Raw genomic sequence first — 27,008 nt, 5'->3', positions numbered from 1 at the left:
AAGGGGAGGGGAGGAAAGGGGAGGGGAGGAAAGGGGAGGAAAGAGGAGGAGAGGGAAGGAAAGGGGAGGGGAGGAAAGGGGAGGAAAGAGGAGGAGAGGGAAGGAAAGGGGAGGGGAGGAAAGGGGAGGAAAGGAAAGGGGAGGAAAGGGGAGGGGAGGAAAGGGGAGGAAAGGGGAGGGGAGGAAAGGGGAGGAAAGGGGAGGAAAGGAAAGGGGAGGAAAGGAAAGGGGAGGGGAGGAAAGGGGAGGGGAGGAAAGGGGAGGAAAGGAAAGGGGAGGAAAGGGGAGGAAAGGGAAGGGGAGGAAAGGGGAGGAAAGGGAAGGGGAGGAAAGGGGAGGAAAGGAAAGGGGAGGAAAGGGGAGGAAAGGAAAGGGGAGGAAAGGGGAGGAAAGGGAAGGGAGGAAAGGGGAGGAAAGGGAAGGGGAGGAAAGGGAAGGGGAGGAAAGGGGAGGGGAGGAAAGGGGAGGGGAGGAAAGGGGAGGGGAGGAAAGGGGAGGAAAGGGGAGGGGAGGAAAGGGGAGGAAAGGGGAGGGGAGGAAAGGGGAGGAAAGGGGAGGAAAGGGAAGGGGAGGAAAGGGGAGGGGAGGAAAGGGGAGGAAAGGGGAGGAAAGGGGAGGAAAGGGAAGGGGAGGAAAGGGGAGGGGAGGAAAGGGGAGGAAAGGAATACAAATTAAGACGTGATCAAAAAGCCCTAGAACCAGCTTGATTAGTTTGTGGTCACCATCCTACCAGCCCTGTCGTACTCCCGGGTCACCATCCTACCAGCCCTGTCGTACTCCCGGGTCACCATCTTACCAGCCCTGTCGTACTCCCGGGTCACCATCCTACCAGCCCTGTCGTACTCCCGGGTCACCAACCTACCAGCCCTGTCGTACTCCCGGGTCACCAACCTACCAGCCCTGTCGTACTCCCGGGTCACCAACCTACCAGCCCTGTCGTACTCCCGGGTCACCATCCTACCAGCCCTGTCAGTACTCCCGGGTCACCATCCTACCAGCCCTGTCCTACTCCCGGGTCACCATCCTACCAGCCCTGTCCTACTCCCGGGTCACCATCCTACCAGCCCTGTCCTACTCCCGGGTCACCATCCTACCAGCCCTGTCCTACTCCCGGGTCACCATCCTACCAGCCCTGTCCTACTCCTGGGTCACCATCCTACCAGCCCTGTCCTACTCCTGGGTCACCATCCTACCAGCCCTGTCCTACCAGCCCTGCCGTACTCCTGGGTCACCATCTTACCAGCCCTGTTGTACTCCTGGGTCATCATCTGCCTGATCTTGTGTCTCTTCTCCAGCACCTCTATGAGGCGGGGCAGAGTGACGTCATCATGGGGGTCAGTGATCTCGCTGGCAGGCAGAGGGGGAAGGTTCTGGAGCAGCTGGTGCATCACTGACTGGGTGGATTCTAGACCCAGAGGGGAAAACCAACCACAAAACCAGAACACAGTTCATAACTAAAAACCCATTGGATAAGACCGTGGCGCCAGCGCCCCATCAGTTACCCCACGATCAGATGACATACTCCTACTAGAAACAAAATGTAGTGTCTTCAGAAAGTATTCACACCTGGACTTTGTTGGAGTCGACATTTTGAACATTGAGATATTAAAGACATGATAGATCAGACACATAGTATATTAAGGAGTGAAAGAGACTGGGTCTCTGTAGAAAGACTGATAGCTGTGCAATGTGTTGGGGGGACAAGAGGAGAGCACCGTGTTGATACAGTGGAGACAGATGGACATCTGTGGATTAGGTGAAGGAGGGGTTGAGGTTAGGAGGTGAGGACAGATTCTCTTGAGAGTAATAAAGGTTTGGTATCCTGTTACCCTCTTTATTCTCTTCCTGTGAAACCATAAGATGTAGCCACTGGAGAGAAGGAGGGTCTTAAGTGGGATAGAGATATATATATATATATATATATATATCTCTCTCTGAGTGGGACAAATGTTGGGTTGTCTGAATACAGCTGTACAGAACCTTTAGAGAAGCTTTAACCAAGTTTAATTCTTCCCAGTGTCCGTATTTACTCTGAAAAATAAGAACCTAACAAGAACCTAACAACTTCTTACAGATTGTTGTTACAGCCTAAAACAGTCACTGGCCTACGCACACACAATACTCCATAATGTCAAAGTGGAATAATGTTTTCCCCCAAAAACTATGTCTTGAGTCAATAAGTATTCAACTCCTATGTTATGGCAAGCCTAAAGTTCAGGAGTAACATATATACTTAACAAGTCACACAAGTTGCATGGACTCACTGTGTCCAATAATAGTGTTTAACATGATTTTTGAATGACTACCTTATCTCTGTACCGCACACATACAGTTAATTGTACGGTCCCGGAGAAGAAGGAACACTTGGGGATTTCACCATGAAACCAATGGTGACTTTAAAACATTTACAGAGTTTAATGGCTGTGATAGGAGAAAACTGAGGATGGATCAACAACATTGTAGTTACTCCGTAACCTAAATGACAGAGTGAAAAGAAGGAAGCCTGTACAGAATACAAATATTCTAAAACATGTATCCTGTTTGCAACAAGGCACTAATGTAATACTGCAAAGCATGTGGCAAAGCAATTCACTTTATGTCCTGAATACAAAGTGTGTTTGGGGCAAATCCAACACAACACATTACGGAGTACCACTCTCCATATTTTCAAGCATAGTTGTGGCAGCATCATGTTATGGGTATGCTTGTAATAATTAAGGACTGGGGAGTTTTTCAGGATAAAAAATAAACGGTATCAAGCTAAGCACAGGCAAAATCCTAGAGGAAAACCTGGTTCGGTCTGCTTTCCACCAGACACTGGGAGATGAATTCACCTTTCAGCAGGACAATACCCTAAAACACAAGGCCAAATATACACTGGAGTTACTTACCAAGAAGACAGTTACTGTTCCTGAGTGGCCAAGTTGAAAATCTATGGTAAGACTTGAAAATGGTTGTCTAGCAATGTTCAACAACCAATTTAACAGAGTTGCAATAATTTTGAAAATAATAAAATGGACAAATTTGGTACAATCCAGGTGTGCAAAGCTCTTTGAGCCTTACCCAGAAAGACACAAAATCGCTGCCAAAGGTGATTCTAACATGTATTGACTCGGAGGTGTGAATACTTATGTAAATTAGATATCTGTATTTTATTTTCAATACATTTGTAAACATTTCTAAAAACATGTTTTCACTTTGTCATTATGGGGTAGTGTGTGTAGACTGGTGAGAAAAACAATTAAATCCATGTTGAATTCAGGCTGTAACAAAACGTGGAATAAGTCAAGGGGTATGAATACTTTCTGAAGACACTGTATACCGTCACTGTACCGTGAGTGACTTTGAATAAAAGCTTCAGGCAAGTGGCATGATATATATTATTACTCAAAGTGCAACAGCCACCCTCTCTACCTGCGTCGACAGGACCTCCTCGTTCCTCCAGGCGTCGCGACAGCTCGTCTTTGAAGGCTTGGTTTTTCTGCCGGCGCCCAGCAGCGAAGCCACAGATGGGCCTGTCCACGGGCCTGGCTACCTCTACTTCCTGGGTCATCTCAGCAAAACGCATCACCAGCTGCAGAAACAAACACATGGACAGATCACCCATGGACCGGTGTGGCTCAGTAAGTAAAAGCATGGAGCTCACAAAGCCAAGATTGTGGGTTCAATAAAATCAGTCATTTTGTCACCATAGAAGAATGTAAGGCACAAAGACGCATACATTCCTAAAAACAGTGGGAGAATTATTCCAAGTAGGGGATAATGGACTCACCATAGTTTCTTCGTAGTCGTCGGCTTTAGGATTGACACATACAACCATCCGTACTTTACCCTCCCCGTCGAAGTAGTTCTTGAACAAGTGAGTCACCTTGGAGTCCCGATATGGAACCATCTGTGTGTGGAAGAGAGAAACATTTACATTAGGCCTGTTCACAGTGCCTTGTTCTCAGTCCCAGGCTAGACTGGCCCTGGGCTGGATTAGCATGTGTTCACACCAGAGAGAAACATTTACATTAGGCCTGTTCACAGTGCCTTGTTCTCAGCCCCAGGCTAGACTGGCCCTGGGCTGGATTAGCATGTGTTCACACCAGAGAGAAACATTTACATTAGGCCTGTTCACAGTGCCTTGTTCTCAGCCCCAGGCTAGACTGGCCCTGGGCTGGATTAGCATGTGTTCACACCAGCCGTTGTTAACCCTGGGCTAAACTTTAGTCCTAAGGATTCACACAGACCAACAACATGAGACCAACATTCTCTCTGACACGCGACCAATGTTTTGATAAGCAATACGTCATGCTTCTTCTAGCCTAGCATTTGATTTTCAATAATTATGGTTTGTATAAACCTTTCTGTCCGCCTGACCTCGGAAAACAATGTTTAACTTTTGAAATTGAAGCTGGCCCTGTACAGAGAAAGCTGTGAAATTGAAGCTGGCCTGCACGGAGAAAAAGCTGTGAAATTGAAGCTGGCCTGCACAGAGAAAGCTGTGTACGTTTCCTGATCCAGGGGAAATCATACCACAACATTATCATGGATATATAAAAATAAATAAAAAGCTATGAAACTAGACAAATGGAGAGTCTGCTCATAAAGATCCTATTAAATTACTAGCCTAATTCCTTATTTCTGTTCATTTGCTGCCTTTCCAACTGTAGACTTGTGTAGCTTCAGACATTAGCCAGCCTGCATAACAACCATTTTTGTTAGGCCCAAAACCTGCAGAGCAACCATTTGATGACCCTATGATGCAGCATGGCCTGTCTACTCTGCCAAATGATGACCCTATGATACAGCATGGCCTGTCTACTCTGCCAAATGATGACCCTATGATACAGCATGGCCTGTCTACTCTGCCAAATACAGAGCAGTACAGTATACTGCCAGATAAAGATAATGTGGTGTAGTAAAGATAAATATCTCCAAATGTACATAGTTTGTTCCACTGCCTACAGCATCATATACACAACACAAGGGCAGTATGGAGTACATAAATGGTCCAGAATGTATTACGGGTGTGTGTGTGTGTGTGTGTGTGTTGTTTGGGTGGTGCTTACGTGTAGCCAATTTGTAAGTCGCTCTGGATAAGAGCGTCTGCTAAATGACGTAAATGTAATGTAAAAATGCAATCCGAACCTTGTTTGTGCCACACATTTGATTCTCCCGAAGCACTTCGATACACGTCCTCAAAGTCATGAGCGACTGGTTGATGTTACCTGAAAATCAGAAATATACATTTGAAATTACAAGTAGAAAAGGCATATTTCCTGAAGAAAAATGTGAGCTTTCTTCAGCAGTCCAAGTAAAAACCAATGTTTTCTGGTAGTGGATAACATTTATACTCAGGGTTCCCCCCAAAGACTTCCCTTTGTTTAATAATAACATTTATACTCAGGGTTCCCCCCCAAAGACTGCCCTTTGTTTAATAATAACATTTATACTCAGGGTTCCCCCCCAAAGACTGCCCTTTGTTTAATAATAACATTTATACTCAGGGTTCCCCCCCAAAGACTGCCCTTTGTTTAATAATAACATTTATACTCAGGGTTCCCCCCCAAAGACTGCCCTTTGTTTAATAATAACATTTATACTCAGGGTTCCCCCCCAAAGACTGCCCTTTGTTTAATAATAACATTTATACTCAGGGTTCCCCCCCAAAGACTGCCCTTTGTTTAATAATAACATTTATACTCAGGGTTCCCCCCCAAAGACTGCCCTTTGTTTAATAATAACATTTATACTCAGGGTTCCCCCTAAAGACTGCCCTTTGTTTAATACCATTACCTAGATGGCAGTTTCAGGTGTTCAAAAGGCCCTCCCTCCCACCGTACTCAGAAGCCCCACCTTGTTAAAACATCCTGGGAAGAACCCTGACATTGTTGAATGGGGAGTGACTAGAACCCACCTGCTTCTCTGAGGCGGTTGCCCTCGGCCCGAGTCCTGCTTGTGCGCTCACTCCCCGCCAAGTCAACTAGGCACAGCTGGCTGACGCTCACCTGGTTCTTATCCTGAGCACACAAAGTAAAAACATTTATACATATTTACTCTTCAACTAGACAAAGTTATTTTTACCCCCCCCCTATAGTCCATGTCCACACCCCCACAGAAAACAGCATCAGTGTCCCACACGAGTTATGAATGCTCACCTTTAACGCTGGAAAGAGCCCTTTGGGACCTACTTCCCAATCCGTTTGGCTCAGTTGACATGCCAATGAGTGAAATCGAACAGCTGATCGAGCTGTCATGTGACCGAATGCTGCAGACAACACATTCCCGTGTCACTACGGAGGGGTTTTGGGTCCTGACTCAAAGGGAACACCCCTGCCGTCTCCCTCTGAGCATTAATGCTGCGTTCAAAACAAGTGGGAACCCAGACCTGGGAAATCTTAGACTTCCAACTCCATTAAACTCATGGTACACGTCGCCAGCTCATATCGATGTGAAGCTGGATTCAGTGCTCTCGTCTGCATTAAAACCAAATATGGATCCAGGCTGGCACTGTCGACCACGCCCCCTGACTTTGAGAAGCTCTGACGAGACATGCATCAAGCCACACCCATCTCATTAGTGGTGGTGAGATAATGCATCTTATGTCAGACTAGTTTGAAATTGACTATCATCATAGCTCCACATTTACAGTATGTGATGGTGAGTTGAGAAGACAATCAGAAATACTGTTCATGTTTTTCAATTGGCTGCTGTAGCCCCCAAATAAAAAAGTAAACATTGACTGCTGTTAACAATTTTTTTCCACATGGTTGGGGTCACAGAATTTTCTCGATATCAAAATGGGGTCACGGGACAAAAAAAGTTTGGGAATGCCTGATGTAAACATTATTAAAGTGACCAGTGTCCAATGACTATGCACATAGCACGGTTTCCATTAGCCGGTAATAGCTGGCTTTTGGATGTTATTTATGTTTGCCGATAAATAAAATTGGCGACTGCCAATTGTTCGGGTCGAAGGGGGGAAAAATCCCATTGCGAAATAATGAATTTTAGCCTCTTCATTGATTGAAATGCCAGCGGATGTAGAGCTCAAAACAGCCGCTGCCACGGCTCAAAACAGCTGTTTCTTGCTGCTGGAGTGAAACATGCTTTCATAAGCCCACTCATTGTGCAACAATTCTAAAGGCAATCGTGTGTAAAAATTTTTTTTTTTAAATGGCAACGATAAAAAAAAAAAAGCTACAAATTCTCTCGTAGCCTACTGCTTTATGCACATTGCTGCATTTACAATGTGAAGAAATAATAAGTTCATCAACATTTTATGCTAAACGATCTGATGCTCGAGCCAGAATGCTTTTAACGTTTTGGGATCTGCCGCTCCACAACGGTCCGAGAGTCTGTTTGGAATAGGCTATTTCTTTCTTGCAAGGAACAACAAGCTGACCAATAAAACAGGTCAACTTTTGTACTATGGGGGATAGTAGGTTGACATAGGTTATTGATTTAGCTGTTCATTACTCGTCTTGTTGGCTGAGGAAAAGTAAATTAGGACAGGTATTTTAACATAGGCGACGAGTGGGTTTCAAGTTTGGGAAAGGAAATTTTCACCATAAAAATTCACCTTTATAATAAAAGTGTCCATGCATCCACGCATTTTCAGAATTATGCAAGTTAGCCTACTATTCCTAATGTGATTATTAGGTTGGTGTCATAATTTAGGCTGATAATATAATTCAATCACTGTTCGCAGGAAAGACTAGGCCTAGACTATATCAGCCTAACATTTCATCCATTTCCTTTGCACAGGAAAATGTTGGCCTCTTATAAAACACATTTCATGCAATTCTACATGGCTGGAAACATTAGCAGAGTATTTAATAGAACAAATTACAGGCTAGTCTACTCTGCTGATACTAACAACGTGGTCCTATCTCTCTATATCTATAAAAAAATGATATATATATATATATAAAATAATAAAATATAAAATAAAAAAATAAAAATCGCCCTACAAAAAGTGGATATAAATACAATACAACGTACATCTGACCTGGAGGAGGAAATTAATGTCCAAAAACAAAACAAAAAAGTGGAACTAGCCCAATGATAATGCCAGTGAATATTGCACACTCACAGGGGATATGGCCCATGTTCTCCTCTGGTGCCAATAAGATAAAATACTTTTTCGCTCAATTAAGTGGAGAATTTGTATAACAAAAGTTTTTCCCGCGATTGTATTTTCCAAACATTGCGATATGCCTGGCTTGGTCGGTTTGCTTTTCACTGACAGTCGCAACTCAACAATCAATAGTCTGATTTAGTATTCGCCCCGGGCTCTGCCCTAATTGGAGGGGCCCTTAAAACAATCCACCGGTTTTAAATTTGACAAGCTACTGATCCTCTGACACAAATCATGCTTTCGGGTGTCGTAGCCCATTTTAAATTAACAACAGCGCTTGTAAACTAAACAATGTAAATAGCCAAGAGATTAGCAGCTATGAAACAAAACAGCAGAAACACTTTGAAAACAGCTACTGCGGCATTATACTACAAAAATCGCAACTCACTCATACTTGACTATTTTTGTTTGCGAATGTAATGCTCGCACTGTAGAGCCCTACAAATTGACCACCCAGCAACGTCATTGGTGAAATAGACATTCTTACACGTCAATACCTAAATCTACCCGCATTTGGCAGGTGTTCATTTTATGCCTGGTACAGGGTGGTAGCCGGCTAGTAACACTGACTAAAGTTCAGGGCAGGGTAGTAACACTGACTAAAGTTCAGGGCTGGGTAGTAACACTGACTAAAGTTCAGGGCTGGCGAGTAACACTGACTAAAGTTCAGGGCTGGGTAGTAACACTGACTAAAGTTCAGGGCTGGGTAGTAACACTGACTAAAGTTCAGGGCTGGGTAGTAACACTGACTAAAGTTCAGGGCTGGGTAGTGGGCGGGTGCTGGCTAGTGGTGACTATTTAACAGTCTGATGGCCGTGGATCCCTCTGCTGTGTCCTGAAGTCCACGATCAACTCCTTCGTTTTGTTTGACGTTGAGGGAGAGATTATTTTCCTGCTACCACTCCACCAGGGCCTTCACCTCCTCTCCTCCCACAACATCCTCTATGCACTTCCTGATGAACCCAGTCACAGTAGGAACAACATCCTCTGCTGAACCCAGTCACAGTAGGAACAACATCCTCTATCCACTTCCTGATGAACCCAGTCACAGTAGGAACAACATTCTCTATCCACTTCCTGATGAACCCAGTCACAGTGGGAACAACATCCTCTATCCACTTCCTGATGAACCCAGTCACAGTGGGAACAACATCCTCTATCCACTTCCTGATGAACCCAGTCACAGTAGGAACAACATCCTCTATCCACTTCCTGATGAACCCAGTCACAGTAGGAACAACATCCTCTATCCACTTCCTGATGAACCCAGTCACAGTAGGAACAACATCCTCTATCCACTTCCTGATGAACCCAGTCACAGTAGGAACAACATCCTCTATCCACTTCCTGATGAACCCAGTCACAGTAGGAACAACATCCTCTATCCACTTCCTGATGAACCCAGTCACAGTAGGAACAACATCCTCTATCCACTTCCTGATGAACCCAGTCACAGTAGGAACAACATCCTCTATCCACTTCCTGATGAACCCAGTCACAGTAGGAACAACATCCTCTATCCACTTCCTGATGAACCCAGTCACAGTAGGAACAACATCCTCTATCCACTTCCTGATGAACCCAGTCACAGTAGGAACAACATCCTCTATCCACTTCCTGATGAACCCAGTCACAGTAGGAACAACATCCTCTATCCACTTCCTGATGAACCCAGTCACAGTAGGAACAACATCCTCTATCCACTTCCTGATGAACCCAGTCACAGTAGGAACAACATCCTCTATCCACTTCCTGATGAACCCAGTCACAGTAGGAACAACATCCTCTATCCACTTCCTGATGAACCCCGTCGATGGTATTCTCAGAGGTGACCCGGAACATTTCCCAGTCCACGTGATCAAAACAATCTTGAAACATGGATTCCGATTGGTCAGACCAACAGAGTGGTTAAGAAGTGGGATTCTTGTCTGATTCCATTGAAGAGAAGGATATGAGATAAAAGGGCCATATATATATATATATATATATATATATATATATATATGATATTACCTGTAAGATGTTGTCCCCATCTGCATCTAGAGGGGCCTGGGCCAGTTTGATGATGAAGACACTGTGGGAGCGACTAGACTCTCTGTTGAGCTGAGTGTTGGCGATACGCCTCTTCTTCTGTCCTGTAACATAACCAGACACAGTCAACCAGACAGTCAACCTACCATCAATACAACGTCACACTGTGGGAGAGACTGGACCCTCTGTTGAGCTGAGTGTTGGCTATATGCCTCTTCTTCCAACTTATAAACAAGGAAACGGGAGATCAAGTTCGACCAAATCACCCAACCAACCTCAATTACCTACTCAAGAACACGATAGGGCCCAGGTCAAACCCAGAATGGATGGGTTGTGATAGTATACAAATGTTACTTGGTCTCTGGGTGGCTAGGATGAGTAAAGCACTTTAAGAAAACAGTATTGCTGTAAAAAAGGGCTTTAACCTCTCTAGGCTAGGGGGCGGTATTTTCACGTCTGGATAAAAAGCATACCCAAAGTAAACTGCCTGCTACTCAGGCCCAGAAGCTAGGATATGCATATAATTGGTAGATGTGGATATAAAACACTAAGGTTTTTAAAACTGTTTGAATGATGTCTGTGAGAAAAACAGAACTTATTTGGCAGGAAACTCCGAGGACAAACCAACCAAGATTTTTTTTTTTTGAGGTCACTCTTTTCAATGGGTTTTCTATGGGGATCTAGATTTCTAAGGCACTTGCTTGCAGTTCCTATCGCTTCCACTGGATGTCAACAGTCTTTAGAAATTGGTTGATGTTTTTCCTTTGAGAAATGAAGAAGTAAGGCAGTTCAGAACGAGGGTCGAGTGAAGTGTACTGTTGTGGTTGGGGCGCGTGACCTGAAAGCTCGCCCCACTTTTGTTTTTATCCACTATTGAACGCAGTTTATCCCGTCTTAAATTTTATCGATTATTTACGCTAAAAAAATACCTAAAGTTGTATTAGGAAAGTTGTTTGAAATGTTTGGACAAAGATTACAGGTAACTTAGATATTTTGTAGTCATGTTGCGCGAGTTGGAACCAGTGTTTTTTTGGATCAAACGCGCCAAATAAATGGACATTTTGGAGATATAACGATGGAATTAATCGAACAAAAGGACCATTTGTGATGTTTATGGGACATATTGGAATGCCAACAAAAGATCTCTTCAAAAGGTAAGGCATGAATTATATTGTTATTTCTGAGTTGTCTCTTGTCTGGCGGGATGAAATATGATTGTCTGTGTTGTTTGATGGGGTGCTATCCTCAGATAATCGCATGGTTTGCTTTCGCCGTAAAGCCTTTTTGAAATCTGACACAGTGGCTACATTAACAAGAAGTTTCTTTAAACCTATGTATAACACTTGTATCTTTCATCAATGTTTATGATGAGTATATCTGTAATTTGATTTGGATCTCTGCAATTTCACCGGATGTTATTTGAGACAATGCATTACTGAACGCAGCAATTTAAAACTGAGGTTTTTGGACATAGAGGGACTTTATTGAACAAAACACACATTTATTGTGTAACATTGAGTCCTGGGAGTGCCACCAGATGAAGATCAAAGGTTAGTGATTCATTTAAATCGCCTTTTCTGACTTTAGTGAGCCCTCTCCTTGGCTGGAAAACGTCTATGTTTTTTTGTGGCTTGGTGCTCTCCTAACATAATCGCACGGTGTGCTTTCGCCGTAAAGCCTTTTTGAAATCGGACACGGTGGTTGGATTAACAAGAAGTTTATCTTTAAAATGGTGTATAATACTTGTATGTTGGAGGAATTTTAATTATGAGATTTGTTTGAATTTGGTGCCCTGCAATTTCACTGGCAGTTGTCGAGGTGGGACGCAAGCATCCCACAAATCCCAGAGAGGTTAATGGCTGCATATACAGACAGACCAATCCCTCCCCCCCAATAATTGTGCAAAATGGTCAGAATTGGGCTGCGCCCTTGAATAAAATGTAATTGATTACATGTTTAGTGAAGGTTTGAGACAATCTTACCTCTCCAGAACACCTCAAAGGCCTCTTCTGTAGACTTAACTTCTACCTCGGTGCATCCGGCCACGTACATGTTGTGGTTCTGGTCCTCTCTTAGGAGCTTAGACTGGGGCGGTCTACAGAGAGAGACAGAGAGTCAACTGACTGAGCTAGTCTGGTCCTCTCTTAGGAGCTTAGACTGGGGAGGTCTACAGAGACAGACAGAGTGTCAACTGACTGATATTGCTGAGCTAGCCTGGTCCCAGATCTGTTTGTGTCATCTGGCCAACAACTATGGTCATTCGTAACAGAACAAACAGATCTGGAACCAGACTAATGCAGTGTATTATGACAGCCACAGAAAGCATTAGACAGTCAAGACTAAAGCAACATAAAGACAAGCAACATACCAAACAAAGCAACAGAGCATTCAACATGATTAAATGAAGCAGTTCCACTACTACAAAGCACAACAAACAATTCCATACAACTAAATGAACACTTCCAGGTTGCAACATTCAAGCTTCTGTATTAGGGTATATATATTAGACATGTAGCTAAATGAGAATGCTCTATATATGTGACATACATGAACTCTTGGTTGGGCTGCCTCTGAGGAGTACCTCCACCATTCCACCTAACAAAGTAAGGAACATAGGAACATTTTCATCTGACTGCAATAACTACTCTGATAGGAAACTATACCTTACAGTAGCCAGTAGGACCAGGAGACAGCTCCTACTCTAGTAGGACCAGGAGACAGCTCCTACTCTAGTAGGACCAGGAAATAGCTCCTACTCTAGTAGGACCAGGAAATAGCTCCTACTCTAGTAGGACCAGGAAATAGCTCCTACTCTAGTAGGACCAGGAAATAGCTCCTACTCTAGTAGGACCAGGAAATAGCTCCTACTCTAGTAGGACCAGGAAATAGCTCCTACTCTAGTTGGACCAGGAAATAGCTACTACTCTAGTAGGACCAGGAAATAGCTACTACTCTAGTAGGAAACTATACCTTACAGTAGCCAGTAGGACCAGGAAACAGCTACTACTCTAGTAGGACCAGGAAATAGCTCCTACTCTAATTTGAAGCAATATCATACAGTGCCTTCCAAAATTATTCATACCCCTTGACTTATTCCACAGTTGTGCTACAGCCTGAATTCCAAGTGGATTAAATAATTGTTCTCTCTCACCTATCTACACACAATACCCCATAATGACAAAGTGAAAAGAAGTTTAGTAATGTTTACATTTTTTTATATATAAATGAAATACAGAAATCTAATTTGCATAAGTATTCACACCCCTGAGTGAGTACTTCTTAGAAGCACCTTTGGCAGGGATTACAGCCCTGAGTCGTCCTGGGTATGTCTGTACCAGCCCTGAGTCGTCCTGGGTATGTCTGTACCAGCCCTGAGTCGTCCTGGGTATGTCTGTACCAGCCCTGAGTCGTCCTGGGTATGTCTGTACCAGCCCTGAGTCGTCCTGGGTATGTCTGTACCAGCCCTGAGTCGTCCTGGGTATGTCTGTACCAGCCCTGAGTCGTCCTGGGTATGTCTGTACCAGCCCTGAGTCGTCCTGGGTATGTCTGTACCAGCCCTGAGTCGTCCTGGGTATGTCTGTACCAGCCCTGAGTCGTCCTGGGTATGTCTGTATCAGCTTTGCACATCTGGATTTGGGGATTTCCTCCCATTCTTCCTTGTAGATTTTCTCAAGCTCTGTTAAGTTAGATGGGGGGAGGCGGTGAACAGCAATCTTCAAGTCTTTCCATAGATTTTCAATGGGATTCAAGTCTCTGCTTTCGCTGGGCCACTCAAAGACTTTCCAATTCTTGTTCTGAAGCCATTCCAGCGTTGCTTTGGCTGTATGCTTGGGGTCATTGTCCTGTTGGTGCGTAAATCTTCGCCCCCAGTCTAAGGTCGTTTGCACTCTGAAGTAGGTTCTCATTAAGGATTTTCCTGCATTTGGCTCCATTCATTGTTCCCTCTATCCTCACCAGTCTCCCAGTCCCTGGTGTTAGATGGGTGATGAGCTGTGCCTGGTTCTCTCCAAACATAGCACTTTGCAATCAGGCAAAATACATCAAATTTGTCTCATCAGATCACAATCTTGTACCTTATGATCTCAGGCTTCCTCTTTCTCATGCCTTTTTGTAAACTCTAGGCGTGCTGTCATGTGCCTTTTTCCCCCAGGAGTGGCTTCCGTCTGGTCACTCTCCTTAAAAGGCCAGATTGGTGAAGTGCTGTAGAGACTTGACCTTCTGGCAGGTTCTCCCATCTCAGCCAAGGAACTAGTTCTGTCAGAATGGTCACAGTTCTTGGTGTTCAGATTCTAATTTTTCCAGAGTAAATAACTCACGGACACTAGAGAAGCTTTAACCAAGTTTAAATTCTTCCCAAAGGTTCTGTACAGCTGTATTCAGACAGCAAAACATTTCTCACCATCACAGGTATATACATCCCACTTAAGACACACCTCCCTCTCTACAATCCTTACATGTTATGGTTCCACAGGAAGAGGATAGTAAACCCTTATTACTCCCTTCAGGGGATCTGACCTCAACCCCTCCTTCACCTAATCCATAGATGTCCATCCGCTTCCCCTATAGAAATTCTGTGACCTCCTCCCGTCCACCCAACACATTCCAAAACCATCTGTCTTTCTACAGAGAACTATTACCTTCTGTCATAAAACCCTCTTTCACTTCTTTATATACACACACTGCTTCTGATCTATCATGTCTTTAGAATCTCAATGTTCAAAGTTTACCCCCGAATCCAACATTGGTCACCTGCGTAACCAAGGTCCTTGCCCCAGTTGCTCAGAAGGCCAGCACTAGGCAGTCTGGGTAGTTCCATATTTTTTCTATTTCTCAGTGAGGAAGAACACTGGTGCTCTTGAAAATGTTCAACACTGTAGAAATTGTATACCGTGCCTTTCAGAAAGTATTCACACCCCGTTGACTTTTTCCACATTGTTGTTACAGCCTGAATTTAAAATGGATTAAAATGGTCACTGGCCTACACACAATAACCCATAATGTCAAAGTGAAATTTGTACAAAAAAATTTAAAAAGTGAAAAGCTTAAATAAGTTCAGGAGTAAACATGTGCTTAACAAGTCACATAATAAGTCGCATGGACTCACTCTGTGCAATAAGTGTTTAACATGATTTGTGAATAACTACCTCATCTCTGTACCCCACACATACAATTATCTGTAAGGTCCCTCAGTTGAGCAGTGAATTTTAAACACAGATTCAACCACAAAGACCAGGGCGGTTTTACAATGCCTCGCAGAGAAGGGCACCTATTGGTAGATAAAATAAAAAGCAGACATTGAATATCCCTTTGAGCATGGTGAAGTTATTAATTACACTTTGGATGGTGTATCACTACAAAGATTCCTTCCTAACTCAGTTGCTGGAGAGGAAGGAAATCGCTCAGGCATTACACCATGAGGCCAATGGTGACTTTAAAACAGTTAGAGTTTAATGGCTGTGATAGTTTTCTCCAGAGGATGGATCAACAACATTGTAGTTACTCCACAAAACTAACCTAAAAAGGACAGAGTGAAAAGATGGAAGACTATACAGAACAGAAATATTCCAAGACATGCATCCTGTTTGCAATAAGGCACTAAAGTAATACTGCAAAAATGTGGCAAATTAATAATTTTTTTATCCTCAATTAAAAGTCCAATACAACCCATTACTGACTACTCCTCTCCATATTTTCAAGCATAGTGGTGACGCCATCATGTTATGGGTATGCTTGTAATCGTTAAGGACTGGGGAGTTTTTCAGGATAAAAATAAAGAAATAATTATATATATATATATATATATATATATATATATATATATATATATATATATAAATAAAAAGATTGAGCTCAGCACAGGCAAAACCTGGTTCAGTCTGCTTTCCACCAGACACTGGGAGATGAATTCACCTTTCAGCAGGACATTAACCTAAAACACAAGGCCACATGTACACTGGAGTTGCTTACCAAGAAGACAGTGAATGTTCGAGTGGCCGAGTTAGATTTAAGTCAATACTACGCCAAGACCTGAAAATGGTTGTCTAGCAATGATTCACAACCAATTTATCAGAGCTTGATTAATTTTGTAAAGAATAATTGGAAAATGTTGCACAATCTAGGTGTGGAAAGCTCTTAGAGACTTAACCAGCAAGACTCACTGCCAAAGGTGCTTTTACAAAAGTACTGACTCAGGTGTGTGAATACTTATGCAAATTAGATTACTGTATTTAATCTTAAAATACATTTGATAAAAAATTTCAAAAAACATGTTTTCACTTTGTCATTATGGGGTATTGTGTGTAGATGGGTGAGAAAAACCCCCAAATGTAATCCATTTTGAATTCAGGATGTAACAACAAAATGTGGAATAGGTCAAGCTGTCTTAGTATCTTAAGGCTCGGTATATACAGTAGCTGGTAGGTCCAGAAACTACTGCCTTTCAACTCTGCTCAGAGATCGCTAGTATGAGCATCACAGTGTATTCAGAAAGTTTTCAGACGCCTTTCATTTCCCCACATTGTTACTTCAAAGCCTTATTCTAAAATGGATTCAATAATTCCCCCCCCCCCCCCCCCCCCCCCAATCAATCTACACACAATACAACATGACAAATTGAAAAAAAGGTTTAGACATTTTTGCAAACGTATTAAAAATAAAAAACAGAAATCCCTAATTTACATAAGTGTTTAGACTCTTTGCTATGAGACTTGAAATTGAGCTCAGGTGCATCCTGTTTCTATTGATCATCCTTGAGATGTTTCTACAACTTGATTGGTGTCCACCTGTGGTAAATTCAATTGATTGGACATGATTTGGAAAGGCACACCTGTCTAGATAAGGTCCCACAGTTGACAGTGCATGTCAGAGCAAAAACCAAGCCATGAGATCGAAGGAATTGTCCGTAGAGTTCAGAGACAGGATTGTGTTGAGGCACAGATCTGGGGAAGGATACCAAAACAAGAAGCTGATGGTCACTAACAGAGCTCCAGAGTTCCTCTGTGGAGATGGGAGAACCTTCCAGAAGGACAACCATCTCCGCAGCACTACACCAAACAGGCCTTTATGTAAAAGGCACATGACAGCCCACTTGGAATTTGCCAAAAGTCACCTAAAGGACTCTCAGACCATGAGAAACAAGATTCTCTGGTCTGATGAAACCAAAATTGAACTCTTTGGCCTGAATGCCAAACTTCACGTCTGGAGGAAATCTGACCTCATCCCTACGGCGAAGCATGGTGGTGGCAGCATCATGCTGTGGGGATGTTTTTCGGCGGCAGGGACTGGGAGACTAGTCAGGATCGAGGGAAAGATGAACGGAGCAAAGTACAGAGATCCTTGATGAAAACCTGCTCCAGAACTCAGGTCCTCAGACTGGGGCGAAAGTTCACCTTCCAACAGGACAACGACCTAAGCACACAACCAAGACAATGCAGGAGTGGCTTCGGGACAAGTCTCTAAATGTCCTTGAGTGGCCCAACCAGAGCCCGTCCTTGAACCTGATCAAACATCTCTGGAGAGACCTGAAAATACCTGTGCAGAGAAGAATGGGAGAAACTCCCCAAATACAGGTGTGCCAAGCTTGTAGCGTCATACACAAGACTCAAGGCTGTAATCACTGCCAAAGGTGCTTCAACAAAGTACTGAGTAAAGGGTATGAATACTTATGTAAATGTGAGCCGTTTTTTTATTTAATAAATTAGCAAACATTTCTAAACTTGTTTTTGCTTTGTCATTATGGGGTATTGTGTGTAGATTGAGGATTTTTTTAAATCCATTTTAGAAGGCTGTAACATAAATGTGGAAAAAGTCAAGGTGTCTGAATACCTTCTGAATGCACTGTATTTTAGGAATTAGCCTCATCTCGGGTTATGCTGAGAAATTCAACATGCTGGGGTAGGATTTTAATCCATAATTTCACTAGTTATGCTTGCCATATTTACAGACTGACTGACACATGAAAAATAAAAAAGGATATCCATTTCCATCTGTCTTACTTGGGTTTGATGGGGTCGTAGGGGGCTTCCTCCAGCAGATCATAGATATAGTTGTTGTATATCTCGATGTAGGACACAAACACACTGTAGCTACTGTCCTCGTCCACGCCGTCCGCCCTGCAGGCCTCCTCCGGGTTGATCATGTCTGCAAACTCTGGGTCCAGCCTCTGCCTGGAGACCAGGGATTGGAATCAAAATTAAAATTTTAATCGTTCCGTTTTGAACAAAAACATAATTATTTTTTTTTTCAACCGTTCCGACCCACAAAAGAATAAAGTTCTGAACCGGATTGAACACACAAAAGTACCAGTTGATATTGTCCCTTTCTGTTCCATTTTAAACCTCTGAAAGAATCATTTTCACACCTTCAGCTGAACATTAAATGACTTCACCAATCAGTGAGGATAGAGCAGCTTGCTGTGGCGCGTGCGAGCTATATTTGTTTACATGGGCGACCGACAGGTGTAGGGCGTGAGATGCGACTGACATTTTGCGGGTGGGGAAAGAGAAAGTGAGGGAAGCGGAGGAGGCTTGAAGCACTGGGGGGCACCTTGTTATGACATCATTATCTGAAGTAGGTCCACAGAATTAGACCTGAGGAGCGGCTTCTATGGAGGAACATTGAATGTCTGAACTTCCTAGAGTTTACTTCATGATGGACCAGAGCTAGCTAGCTAACAGGCTTGTGTGCGCAGAGCGACACCAGAATTAAAAACACAACCTTTTTGTAGTTAATAAATCCAACGTGAAACATGATCACGATAATATCCTTAAATAGCATTGAAGAAGTTATTCCATTCTTCTCTAATAAATTGTTTTCCCCTAATTTCTAAACCAGGCTTGTAACGTCAGTACAGTAGGCCACGCGCCCGAGGGGGGGAGGGGCCACAGTAGGCCGTGCGCCCGAGGGGGGGAGGGGCCACAGTAGGCCGTGCGCCCGAAGGGGGAGGGGCCACAGTAGGCACGCGCCCGAGGGGGAGGGGCCACAGTAGGCACAGACACATTCAGTTTACCATACAGTATTACACAGTGGATATCTCTGGATCCATCCAGCCTCTTCCTGGAAACACCAGACAGACACATTCAGTTTACCATACAGTATTACCAGGGCATAAAATGTACTTTTTGTCCCCCCAGCCACTGACATATTTAACCAGTCAAATCCCCCCAGCCACTGACATATTTAACCAGTCAAATCCTACCAGCCACTGACATATTTAACCAGTCAAATCCCCCCAGCCACTGACATATTTAACCAGTCAAATCCTACCAGCCACTGACATATTTAACCAGTCAAATCCCCCCAGCCACTGACATATTTAACCAGCCACTGACATATTTAACCAGTCAAAAGCCACCAAGAACCGCAACATTTTTTTGCCATAATTTCATTTAAAAAAATGACTATGCATTGTAGTGTTTCTAAAACAAAATGTATTAGTTAAGCAATAAGGCCCAAAGAGCTGTGGTATATTGTACATTTACCACAAACCAGAGGAGCCTTACTGCTATTATAAAACTGGTTACCAAAGCAATTGGAGCAGTGAAAATTAATGTTTTGGCATACCCGTGGTATAGTCTGATATACCATGGCTGTCAGCCAATCAGCATTCATGGCTTGAATTACCCAGTTTATAATATGAAAATGGAATGCTAGGATCCCGAGTGGCGCAGCGGTCTAAGGCAATGCATCTCAGTGCAAGAGGTGTCACTACAGTCCCCTGGTTCGAATCCAGGCTGTATCACATCCGGCCATGATAGCGAGTCCCATAGGACGGCGCACAATTGGCCCAGCGTCGTCCGGGTTTGGCCGTCATTGTGAATAAAGATCTGTTAAACTGACTTGCCTAGTTAAATCAACATTTTACAAAATGCTCACTGTAGAGCCCTGCAAATTGACCAGCCAATTTTGCGTGGCTGGTGAAATAGACATTCTTACCTGCCAATACCTAAATCTACCCACATTTGGCAGGTGGTCATTTAAAGCCTTTAGTATTACATAGGACTGGGAATTGACAGTTGACCTCACCATACAACATTATCACCATACTTAGGTGCAGGTACGATATGCAAGTATTGCGATTCTATATGATTGAATTGTATTCCTATGTTTCCCACTGTTTTCTTTAGGTTTTCATTAGCAAAATCACATGTGTTTTTGGGAAAAGCTTTTCCCATCTCCCAGAAGACTTTTCATTAGCATGATTTGCTAACGGCTACATAGTTGCAGGAAATACGAATCCCTGATGCTTTCTATTCATGTCTTATGATAAACTTGGGAAAATGTATTCATTTTCAATACATTTAGTTGCTTCCTACCAAGTTCAATAGATTTGAATATTGTTTAATTCTGTTTTAATGTCTTGATTCTGTCCACATTCTCCGCATCGCAAATTTTATAGGGCCCTAAATAAAACACATCCCATTGACATACAGTATTACAATCACACAGGGAAAAATATGTTTGAGGATCATTGATATAAAGACAGACTTGAGTTTCAGGTTTCCTCTTTATATATATATATAAAAAAACTCACCTGGAAGGTGTTTTAGGGACAACAGTTGGTTGGTTTTCCCTCTTCTGGCGTTCCAACAGAGCATCCACCTGATTCTGGACCTCCATACCATTCTTATCATCCGTCTTTAACACCTGCACATCACAGTGGAATAAACAGTACCAGTCTGTCCCATTCAATACGGATCAAAACTGGGAGATTTATCTAACCAAGTCTCAAGTAAGCTCATAACACACGGTATGTATTATGGACTCAGCTTGACTTTAGACCAGCTTTGAAGACGAAAACATAAATAAAAACTAAAAGTTTCTTATTTCTCTTACGAATCGTTTGGCCTGGTAAGGGCCGATGCTGTTGAAGATCATGTCTAGGGAGCGGGGGAGGAGACCTCCCTGTCCTGGAGACCCAGTCATAGTGAAGGTCTTCCCACTGCCTGTCACCCCATAGGTAAACAGCAGACCTGGAGAAGGGACAGAATAGACATCCTGATTAACAGACATGCAACACGAGATGGCAAGACATTCCAGGGTCGTACATACATTAGTGCACACCGTAGCAAAACATTTTGCAATGGAAAACAAGTTATTAATGGACAAGTTCAGGTAGTCCTTCCAAGTTCATCCTGTTTAGTTCCAAGTGTATAGACAGGTTAGCTGACAACGTCACAAAAACAATGCGCACGCTTTAAAATGGGGCAGAAGTCAGTGTGTTATGATTCTGGATGGCCAGACAGCTAGCAACAATGACAACAAGCTGCCATGTGTTGTGGTTCTGGATGGCCAGACAGCTAGCAACAATGACAACAAGCTGCCATGTGTTGTTATGGTTCTGGATGGCCAGACAGCTAGCAACAATGACAACAAGCTGCCATGTGTTGTTATGGTTCTGGATGGTCAGACAGCTAGCAACAATGACAACAAGCTGCCATGTGTTGTTATGGTTCTGGATGGCCAGACAGCTAGCAACAATGACAACAAGCTGCCATGTGTTGTTATGGTTCTGGATGGTCAGTCAGCTAGCAACAATGACAACAAGCTGCCATGTGTTGTTATGGTTCTGGATGGTCAGACAGCTAGCAACAATGACAACAAGCTGCCATGTGTTATCGTTCTGGATGGTCAGTCAGCTAGCAACAATAACAACAAGCTGCCATGTGTTGTTATGGTTCTGGATGGTCAGACAGCTAGCAACAATGACAACAAGCTGCCATGTGTTATGGTTCTGGATGGTCAGACAGCTAGCAACAATGACAACAAGTTGCCATGTGTTGTTATGGTTCTGGATGGTCAGACAGCTAGCAACAATGACAACAAGCTGCCATGTGTTGTTATGGTTCTGGATGGTCAGACAGCTAGCAACAATGACAACAAGCTGCCATGTGTTGTTGTGGTTCAGGATGGTCAGACAGCTAGCAACAATGACAACAAGCTGCCATGTGTTATGGTTCTGGATGGTCAGACAGCTAGCAACAATGACAACAAGCTGCCATGTGTTGTTATGGTTCTGGATGGTCAAACAGCTAGCAACAATGACAACAAGCTGCCATGTGTTGTTATGGTTCTGGATGGTCAGACAGACAGCTAGCAACAATGACAACAAGCTGCCATGTTGCAAATCCTAGGTGGCTCATTTCATCTCATTGTTGATACCATGTCTTGTTTTGAGGTGTTGACTGATGTCATGTCCATGCTAATTATGGCTAAAATTAGCTATCTAGGTAACCAACAACTATAACGATGTATTGAGACAAGTGCTCATTGCGCAAATGTATTTGTTTTCAATGAACATTGGAGACAAATTATAGTTTACATGTTGTCAACAATCTCAGCCAACCCAGTTTTGTTTTTTTACCATAGTTGAGCATGCATATGTTTTGTTGCTAAGCAACCCGTCTAGATCTCATGCATGCAGTTGACCTCCATTAAACATACCAATACAGGGTACAAGTCAGGAAAGAGAGATGGATACAGACACACTTGAATGTACCCATGGTTTTATTGACCCCTGACCTTGTTATAACATTCCAGTGTATAAAACTACAGGGGCCTGTTAATCTTCCTGTCAAACAGCCTCTGATCACAGACGACCAGCTGTTGGCAACAGAACAGAAGATGAAAGGGTTATGAAGCGGTTTTTTCCCCCTTACCATTTTTACTGTGAATGAGGTCATCAACGAGGGGCTTGGCAACATCCTGAAACAATTCCATCTGGGACGTCTTAATGCAGAACACCTTCTTGAAGGAGTACTGCGTCTGTCAAAGCAAAAAGTGGCTGTTAGCCCAAATCTCTACGGCCTTCTGTCTGCTCATACTACACATACAGCACCATGTTTAGCTTTAATGACAGACATGAAAAACAGGGTAACAGTGTCTGCAGAAAGTATTCATACCCCTTGGAACCAGAATACTTGTAGTTTTGTTTACCTCCACCATCTAAACAATTTGTTTTTACACAATTTAAAAATGGTCCATTATAAATTGCAATCTGGGCATCATTTGAAAGCTTATTATATAGCCAATATGGCTAGCTAAATGATGAAATATGATCTTACAGTGTTGTCTTTCACAATGCAATTCAGGGAAAGCGATAATTGTGGTGTGCATAGAAAGGAGTCCTTCAGTGTGGGGGGGGCCGCGGCGACTGTTTGACATCAAAGCAGTATTTAGTATATTCCTCAACGTCTCATCTTTCAAAATACATAAAGTCGTATTCATTTTCCAGAATTTCCCTCAGAAAACCTTTTTTTCTTTTTGCAAAAGTTGCCAAATTAGCTGAGGGATGGGACAGCTGTCAGACAAAACACATACAAATGAAATTATTTTGTCACATACACATTTGTAGTAGATGTTATTGTGGGTGTAGTGAAATGCTTGTGTTCCTAGCTCCAACAGTGCAGTAATATCTAACAATTCACAAGACACACAAATCTAGAAGTAAAATGGAATTAAGAAATATATGAATATTTGGACGAGCAATGTTGGAGTGGCATAGACTAAAATACAGTAGAATAGAATACAGTATATACATATGAGATGAGTAAAGCAGTATGTAAACATTATTAAAGTGACGGCGACCTGAAGCGCAGAACCAGAGCTCTGTCGTCATGTATTGCATTTTACTGTACAGCCACTGCATTCCAATTTAAGCATTAATCAGTGCCCAAATATGCCATGTACAACCCGTATATGGGTACGGGGGTGTAAAGGGTTAATCAGCGCTCCTGCTTAGGGTGTCTGTCAACTCACACGTTTCAGTTTCTTCTTCAGCAGCAGCAGCAGAGGAAATAGCTAAGATTTCACAATTACATGTCACACAGAGGTTTCAGACAGGCAGACATACCTCCTTGAACTCGCCATTCCTGTTGGCTTTGAGTCCGTCGGGAGCGTGTAGCTGTATGGTGGTGTTGCTAATCACCTCAATACAACATTCCTCATCCTCCACTCCAAGAGGTCTCACACGACAGTAAACCTGAGAGACAGCACCAAAACAATAACTACAGCTAAAACAATGTGATGAACCTCAGAGTAGTCCTGTAGGAATGGCCTGAGGTCCCCAAACTCTTTCTCTAGTAGTGCATAAAGTCTGATTTCCAAATAGCAACATATTTCCTATTTAGTGCACTAATTTTGACCAGGGAGCATAGGGCTCTGGTCAAAAGGAGTGTACTACGTAGGGAATTTAGGACACACATTATCAAACATTTACAGACATGGTTTTCATTGGCTTAAGGTGGCTGGATCATATAGGTAGCCAATTAACTAATTAGATTAATTCCATGGACACAATTTTAATGTGATGAAGCTCGACCAGGACCCCAACCCCAGAATTGAGGAAATCATGAACCCGATCAAAGTAATCAACTCAAGAGGCAGATACATTTTTCAAAATGTGCTGACTAGTTAGCGAGGAATGTTGTGTCTTTTACTTACACCAACTGGATCTTTCTGGTTGCCGGATGGCTTCTTGGGAGCAGGTCTACGAGGAGTTTTAGGTTTCCTGAGCAACCAAATGAAAAACCAACAACAGGTAACCAAGTTAGCGACTAGCCAATTTAGCCTTAGTTGGCTAGCGTTAGCCTAGCTAACGACACATTTACGAGGTTAGATTACGAAAATAGATGTCTAAAGTAAATGGTTATTTGCAAATAACTTTAATAATACATATTTTTTTCATTTTTATTGAAATCGTAACATTTCTACTCACGTAGGTCGTAACATCGTGAATTGTTATCGTTTGATTTTCTTTCGACTCGTCCTCCAGTTCGAACGTTCCCTCCACTCACCTCGCGGACAAAACAGTTTAAATTTAACCAATCAGCGGAGACTGTTCCAACGGAAGTTCCTCCCAACTATTTCCGGAACTTTATACAACACTTCCGCCTACTGGGTAGAAGCTGTAACTCACAGACAAGTTATAAAACACGTGTGGCGTATGTATGGGAATTGCAATAAAAACGAAGAACAAGGAGTTTAACAAATATGTTGAACTCGTGCATCGACTTGCACTAGTAATGTATTTTCAAGTCATTTGAAGAACATGCATTACATAGCCAGCCTGGCTGTCGGCCCTTGCCCCCTACCGTTGTCGTTTGTTCTTGTGCAAACATCTAGCTACAGTAAATGTGAGTTTAATAAACTATGTCTGATCCGTGTGGTTGATTCCAATGTTGTTCCTAAATTAAAGTGATGGTTACCAAAAAAGTGTGTATGTTTGTATTCGTGTTGAGATGAGCCCATTTCATTAGTCACAAATTAATTGGAAAAGTCTTAATTGTCAGTGGTGTAAAGTACTTAAGGAAAAATACTTTAAAGTACTACCTAAGTAGTTTTTCTGGGTATCTGTACTTTATTTTACTATTTATATTTTTGACAACTTTTAGTTCACTACATTCCTGAAGAAAATATTGTACTTTTTACTCCATACATTTTCCCTGACACCCAAAAGTACTCATTACATTTGGAATGCTTAACAGGACTGGAAAATGGTTCAAGTCATCCCTACTGCCTCTGATGCGGCAGACTCACTAAACACACATGCTTCATTTGTAAATTAGGTCTGAGTGTTGGAGTGTGCCCTTGACTATCCATAAATAAAAAAAGAAAAGAAAATTGTGCTGTTTGGATTGTCTACTTAAGTATATTTTTGCAATTACTTTTACTACTTAAGTATATTTTGCAATTACATTTACATTTACGTCATTTAGCAGACGCTCTTATCCAGAGCGACTTACAAATTGGTGCATTCACCTTATGATATCCAGTGGAACAACCACTTTACAATAGTACATCTATATCTTTTTTGGGGGGGGGGTTAGAAGGATTACTGTATCCTATCCCAGGTATTCCTTAAAGAGGTGGGGTTTCGGGTGTCTATGGAAGGTGGTGATTGACTCCGCTGTCCTGGCGTCGTGAGGGAGCTTGTTCCACCATTGGGGTGCCAGAGCAGCGAACAGTTTTGACTGGGCTGAGCGGGAACTGTGCTTCCGCAGAGGTAGGGGGGCCAGCAGGCCAGAGGTGGATGAACGCAGTGCCCTTGTTTGGGTGTAGGGCCTGATCAGAGCCTGAAGGTACGGAGGTGCCGTTCCCCTCACAGCTCCGTAGGCAAGCACCATGGTCTTGTAGCAGATGCGACCATCAACTGGAAGCCAGTGTGTGCGGAGGAGCAGGGTGACGTGAGAGAACTTGGGAAGGTTGAACACCAGACGGGCTGCGGCGTTCTGGATGAGTTGTAGGGGTTTAATGGCACAGGCAGGGAGCCCCGCCAACAGGGAGTTGCAGTAATCCAGACGGGAGATGACAAGTGCCTGGATTAGGACCTGCGCCGCTTCCTGTGTAAGGCAGGGTCGTACTCTGCGAATGTTGTAGAGCATGAACCTACAGGATCGGGTCACCGCCTTGATTACATTTGCATTTACTTTTGATACTTAAACCACCTGATCAAGTCCTAAAGCAATGGGACTCCCTAAATGGCACTCCCAACCCCAAATCTGTAAACACAGGCACCCTCATAGATATCATCCTAACCAACTTGCCCTCCAAATATACCTCTGCTGTTTTCAACCAAGATCTCAGCGATCACTGCCTCATTGCCTGCGTCCGTAATGGGTCTGCGGTCAAACGACCACCCCTCATCACTATCAAACACTCCCTAAAACACTTCAGCGACCAGGCCTTCCTAATCGACCTGGCCCAAGTATCCTGGAAGGATAATGACCTCATCCCGTCAGTAGAGGATGCCTGGTCATTCTTTAAAAGTGCTTTCCTCACCATCTTAAATAAGCATGCCCCTTTCAAAAAATTTAGAACCAGGAACAGATATAGCCCTTGGTTCTCTCCAGACCTG

At 43.1% G+C, this 27,008-nt stretch overlaps 1 protein-coding gene across 4 annotated transcripts in view; it reads right to left on the bottom strand.

Annotated features, from left to right (window-relative positions):
• kif23 (kinesin family member 23) overlaps positions 1-24,974 on the bottom strand; it is a 47,768-nt gene extending 22,794 nt beyond the window's left edge. For 2 of the 4 annotated variants that reach the window (XM_029759533.1, XM_029759535.1), the window contains exons 1-15: positions 24,870-24,974; positions 24,596-24,662; positions 24,006-24,134; positions 22,813-22,918; positions 20,990-21,126; positions 20,688-20,800; positions 18,151-18,321; positions 12,704-12,751; positions 12,139-12,251; positions 10,139-10,260; positions 5,903-6,005; positions 5,134-5,213; positions 3,773-3,892; positions 3,415-3,574; positions 1,241-1,405 (exon numbers count right to left, since the gene is read on the bottom strand). In XM_029759533.1, coding sequence (XP_029615393.1) covers positions 1,241-1,405; positions 3,415-3,574; positions 3,773-3,892; positions 5,134-5,213; positions 5,903-6,005; positions 10,139-10,260; positions 12,139-12,251; positions 12,704-12,751; positions 18,151-18,321; positions 20,688-20,800; positions 20,990-21,126; positions 22,813-22,918; positions 24,006-24,134; positions 24,596-24,662; positions 24,870-24,883 — 1,648 coding nt within the window. In that variant the 5' untranslated portion in view covers positions 24,884-24,974. The remainder of the gene's footprint in view (positions 1-1,240; positions 1,406-3,414; positions 3,575-3,772; positions 3,893-5,133; positions 5,214-5,902; positions 6,006-10,138; positions 10,261-12,138; positions 12,252-12,703; positions 12,752-18,150; positions 18,322-20,687; positions 20,801-20,989; positions 21,127-22,812; positions 22,919-24,005; positions 24,135-24,595; positions 24,663-24,869) is intronic. The other 2 variants (XM_029759534.1, XM_029759536.1) reach the window with 1 other exon arrangement.
• Positions 24,975-27,008: the final 2,034 nt, after the last annotated feature.

Source organism: Salmo trutta, chromosome 7 (assembly GCF_901001165.1).
Source record: "Salmo trutta chromosome 7, fSalTru1.1, whole genome shotgun sequence".
Classification (NCBI taxonomy): domain Eukaryota; kingdom Metazoa; phylum Chordata; class Actinopteri; order Salmoniformes; family Salmonidae; genus Salmo; species Salmo trutta.
Note: the sequence above shows the minus strand (reverse complement) of the source record. Positions and strands in the feature narration are given on the sequence as shown.